The sequence below is a fragment of the Poecilia reticulata genome, linkage group LG21, assembly GCF_000633615.1.
Source record: "Poecilia reticulata strain Guanapo linkage group LG21, Guppy_female_1.0+MT, whole genome shotgun sequence".
NCBI classification, from domain to species: Eukaryota; Metazoa; Chordata; class Actinopteri; order Cyprinodontiformes; family Poeciliidae; genus Poecilia; species Poecilia reticulata.
The window spans coordinates 335,254-340,471 of NC_024351.1; the positions used below are offsets into that span (position 1 = coordinate 335,254).

At 48.5% G+C, this 5,218-nt stretch overlaps 1 protein-coding gene across 5 annotated transcripts in view; it reads right to left on the minus strand.

The window, feature by feature from the left end:
• Window positions 1-4,158, minus strand: part of myt1la (myelin transcription factor 1-like, a) — a 32,904-nt gene extending 28,746 nt beyond the window's left edge. Inside the window, exons 1-4 of one of the 5 annotated variants that reach the window (XM_017302140.1) lie at window positions 3,650-4,158; window positions 3,444-3,543; window positions 445-540; window positions 317-371 (exon numbers count right to left, since the gene is read on the minus strand). In XM_017302140.1, the coding sequence (XP_017157629.1) occupies window positions 317-371 (55 nt within the window). In that variant the 5' untranslated portion in view covers window positions 445-540; window positions 3,444-3,543; window positions 3,650-4,158. Of the gene's footprint in view, window positions 1-316; window positions 372-444; window positions 541-3,384; window positions 3,544-3,649 lie in introns of all 5 variants that reach the window. The other 4 variants (XM_017302136.1, XM_017302138.1, XM_017302137.1 and 1 more) reach the window with 4 other exon arrangements.
• Window positions 4,159-5,218: the final 1,060 nt, after the last annotated feature.

Genomic DNA, 5,218 nt, shown 5'->3' on the forward strand with positions numbered 1-5,218 from the left:
AGTAACAGGAAGTAACAGCTAAGTAACAGGAAGTAATGGCTAAGTAACAGGAAGTACCAACTCAGTAACAGGAAGTGGCAGCTAAATAATAGGAAGACATTTACCTTAAAAATTTTAATCTGTGAGGGAAAATTAAACAAGTTCTTTGAAGTTAAAGTCTGGTACTTAGTCTTTACTGGGACTGGTTCTGGGTTTTGGTACTGGGTCTGGTAATGGATCTTTACTGAATCTGGTACTGGTTGGACTAGAGGCAGATCATCATGGTGTTAGTGTCTAGGTTTGGATATTATCAAGATTGATCAGTCGGTTGTCGTACCTCGAACTCCTTTGGACCGGGTACGATGGCGTTTCTCAGCCACATTAGCCTCCATCTGAAAAATACGACAGAAAGTGTTGATCACGTGACCCGGCTGACGCTCCACGCTGAACCAGCCCAGGTTCTACCTGGCTGTAGCTGCGTCCGCTTTCTGCTGCTGGTCCTGATGCTGAGGACTCTTCACTCCCTGCGATGCGTCACACTGCGTCCTCCAGAGCCATGTCCTGAGGAGACAAGATGGCCGCCTTCAGAGATCCAGAACCCTGAGCCGGCAAGACTTTCTCCAGCTGACCAGAGGTTCAGGAAACCCTCCATAACGAGACATTCGGCAGGTCACCAGAGGTCAGGGGTCACCAGAGGTCAGGGGTCACCAGAGTTCACAGTCAAACATCAGAAACATTAAGATGATCTGCAGCAGAGTGAGGAGAGTCCATCTGCAGACATGACTCAGCGGTTCTGCTTCATTTAACCCGACCACCCGGGTCCAGAACCAGAACCCTGCAGCTCTCCTCCTCATTAGCTCTATGTGGAGCTTGAATTAACTGGCAGAACATTATGACCAGAAACAGAAAAACAAACATGATGAGCCAACCTATCAGAACCAACCAACACTGGCTCAAATTCTGGGAACCTGAACAGAACCAGATCAGAACCTAACCAGAACTTGAACAGAACCTGCTGGTTCTGGGAAGCAGGAAGGATCAAATGACTTTAGGATGTTTGTGTCGTCTGATGAACCGTTCTGGGTCTCAGAAGTCTCAGGGTTCTGGTCCAGCAGAACCCTGAGCAGTCAGGCTAGAAGATGTGACCGGTACAGGTCCAGATCCTGGCAGAACCACCAGGGATTCCTCCCAGAACTCTGTGTTAGCTGCAGCTTCCTGCTGATTAATATTCAGTCCAACGCTCTGACTGTCTGCTACGACATGATGCAGCGCTCTGCTGCACACACACTTCATCAGGCATGTCACACACACACAGTCACACACACACACACACACACACACACACACACACACACACACACACACACACACACACACACACACACACACACACACACACACACACAGTCACACTCCATCAGGCAGAGCTGCCAGTTGAACTCAGCAGAGGAACTGTTCCTCCTCGGTGTGCCACCCTCCCAGCCACTGGAGGGCGCCAAATGAAGACATGAAGAAGAGTCACCAGACTGGTGTAGAAGAAGAAAGAGGAGGAAGATGAAGCTACAAGCTACCATCAGACTCCCGTTTCCAGCATTTTAACAACAAATGGATCAAAGTTCTTCTTCTTTATAGCTGCCAGCACTTTATCGCCATCTGCTGGTCTGCAGGACAAACTGCAGCCTCTATTGGCCCACCAGAACCAGAACCAGAATTCTGGTCTGGAGGAGACCAGAACCGTTCTGGTTCAGGTCTCAATGCTGGTGTGTGCTGGTACTCAACCAGCATGTGGGTCCAGGGGAAGTTCTGCAGAACATTTGGGCTGAAGTGTGTAGTGTGGAGGTTCTGATCCAGAGAGACACTGGAGGACAAGAGGAAATCTGGATCGGATTGGGAAAACCTGAAGTGGGTCCGATGCCCCAGGTTCCCCCAGTAAACCTGCCGGCTGTAAAAACATGACTTTGTAATTATATGTTACAGGAAAACGTCTCCAGTGAAACGATACTTAAACCCACAACTAGCCAGCGGCTCCATGGGGCCCCCAGGGCTCCAGGGGCCACAAAGGCTGATATTTTAACACAGATACATAAATGTAACATTTATTCCTTCAGATTATCGCTGCTGCTAAGTTTGATTTAATGGTTTCAGCATAAATAGATTAAAGGGTTTTAAATCGTTTAAATATAAGATTTTAAAGAGCTGGTAAGTTTACTTTGTAAAAGTTTGAACTTTTGTTGCTATGGTTTTGTTACCATAGCAACAATCTGATGCTGTGAGTTTAATCTTTGAGTTTGAGCTCAAAGATTAAACTTTGAGCTCAAACTCAATCTCCTCTCCCAGATTAAATCCAACACAGAAGCTGTTAGAGCTGCTGATGGGGCCCCTCAGGCAGATTCTGCCCCAGGCCCCATCAGCCTTGGACCGGCCCTGCAGGATGAGCTGCACTGGGGGAAACCCTGCACCTGGACCACTTCCTGGTGGTTGGAGAAACGGATCAGAGAACCTGAACTGGCTCAAACGTTCACCGCCGTCACAGATCCGACCAATCAGACTCCAGTCTGATCCGGTCTGGATCCTGACCGCCAAATCTGTTCCTGATGTTCCAGAAAAACATCTGGGAGGCTCTCCAGCACAGAAAGTTCTCCTGCATCACTTCCTGTTTCTGCCACCGAGGAATTCTGCAGAGATCTCTGAGTCAATAACCAGAACCCGACTAGACTGACCCGGAACCAGGCGGACCGGACAATTGGTCCATCTGGAGCCGGAAACATTCGGATCAGGAACCCCAGAAACCAGACATACAGAACCAGCTGATCCAGAACCAGAAACACTAACTTCCCTCCAAACATCAGGAATGACCTCCAGACAACTGTGGAAACTCGGAAAGTTTTCCGGAACCAGATTCCTGAAGATGCCTCTGGTGTGAGACCCAAACCTGACCCAGTACTGATCCAGATCAGCACAGAACCGGAACATTTCTCTCACATTTTCCTGACAGAGGAATGCTGTTTCCATGGTAACCGGGCCAGACGGGAATCAGCTGCAGGAAGTTGAGGGAATATCTGGACTAAATGACATCGGGACTTCATCTGGCAGCATCCCAGTTTCCCATCGGGATCGCCATGACAACTGGCAGGACCGCGAGGCATTCAGGGACCAGAGGAGACGTTGGGAATTGCCAAAGCAGACTCTGCTGACCTGCAGACGGGACTCCAAGTACGAATGACCGGAGCAGCAGAGCGACATGAACGAATCATTCCGAAAACTCCAGGAAAACGACCGGAGCTGCTCAACATTCCCAACGGAAAACACCTGGAAAACCGCTGGCATCAGCTCAGGATGAACCTGGAATATTCCTGGGATTATCAAGAAATAATCCCAGCAGAACAGAACAAAGAGGAGAGACACCTGGAGACACCTGGACACAGACTGCTGCAGGAGCACGGAGCGGCGCCATGGAAACCTACAAGCTCTTCCTCCTCTCCTCTTCCTCTGGAGTCTGCAGCCTCTTTCTGTCAAGGTCTCCGCTCCGGTCCGGATCCTTTGTGACGCTGGGCCATGCCTTCACTGGGGGGGATGAGGATGCAGCAGATGAGGAGGAAGAGGATGATGAGGAGGGGCAGGAGGAGGATGAGGAAGAGCAGGATGAGGAGGAAGAGGAGGGAGCGTTTACCTCTCAGTCTCCGGATCTTCTCCTGTCTTTATGTGTCGAGGACAGCGCGCAGTCAGGAGGCGCATTCAGCCTTCCTCCTCCTCCTCCTCGCTGCTCCTGCATTCACTGCAGCGCGCGCATCCCGTGAACGCGCCCCGTGAATGCGCACGCATCCTGTGAGCGCGCGCCCCGTGAGTCGTGTCGCCTCCTCTCTTTGTTCAGCTCGGAGCAGAAACTCCTCGGCTGCAGCATCCTCTTCCTCAGCGACGCTCCAGATGCAGCATCCTCTTCCTCAGCGACGCTCCAGATGCAGCATCCTCTTCCTCAGCTCCAGATGCTGAATCCTCTCCGGAACCGGAAGGTTCTGATCCGGACTGGTTCTGGTTTCACAAATAGGCAGGTTTTCAACAACTGAAGAATGTTTAACCACCAACAACACAAACATGATGATGATGATGATGTGTGACGGTCATAAAGTTACTCAGTGAAAAGTGAACAGAGATAGTCTGGGTTATTTGGCATCATAACAGAAACAATGGAGCTTCATTTTTCTGTCATATCTTATTTATGACAGAAATAATGAATGTTTCATTCATTGCAAAACATTTAATTACTCAGCTAAAAGTTCGGTTTACCACCGAAATTCTAAATATTTAGTTACCACGGTTAACCCATTTAGCTCGCTAACTAAATACTTTGTTTAAACTGTGACATTTATAAATAAATTAACAACCTGGTGAAAATATGACTGCAAAATTAACCTCCATGTTTTTCTCCTATGGAGTAACTGCGTAACAGATGAATCCTATTCCAGCCACTAGGCTAGTAGCTAGTCTAACAGTTCGCCCTAGCCGCTAGTCTAACAGTTAGCCCTAGCCGCTAGGCTAAGCGCTAGCCCTAGCCGCTAGGCTAACCGCTAGCCTGTGGGCTAGCCGTAGCCGTAGAAGAAGAGCCGGCAGCGGGCGCAGCTCCGTTCCTTTGTCTGTCCTCTCTGCCTCCTTCCTGTCGAACTACCATGGAAATAAAGCCTGTACTGCTACAACCATTATAATAGAAAATACACAAAAAAAGATCGACAGGTTATTCTTCGTCTTCTTCTGTGATATTTTTCGGCGGTTGGCAAACAACGAAATTGGTGCACTACCGCCACTGGCTGGTATGGCGAGTGAACCGGAATCTCACTCAGAATTAATTTCTATTGAATAACTGTGTTCATTTAAGGTGACGGAATATTATCTGAAAAATTATTTTACAGGTCGAGAGTCACTTTTTCTGTTAAAAAATGCGCGACTCCTGACCACACCCCACTCTTGGTCACGCCCCTCAGCGTGTCATGGCCCCACCCACTTTGAGGAAGTGACCTCTCTGGGTCACGAAGGTTAGCTACACTTTAAGCTAACGATGTTTCATCAGGCCTGTTCACTGAAGAAACGGCCACAGCTGAATCCAAACAGTTACTGTGTAAGAGGGACGTGATTACTTTTTAACACGTTATCCTGAACTTATTCCATTTTCATCCTGAACTATTTCCATTTTTATCCTTTTTTATCCTGAACTTATTCCGTTTTTATCCTGAAGTTATTCCGTTTT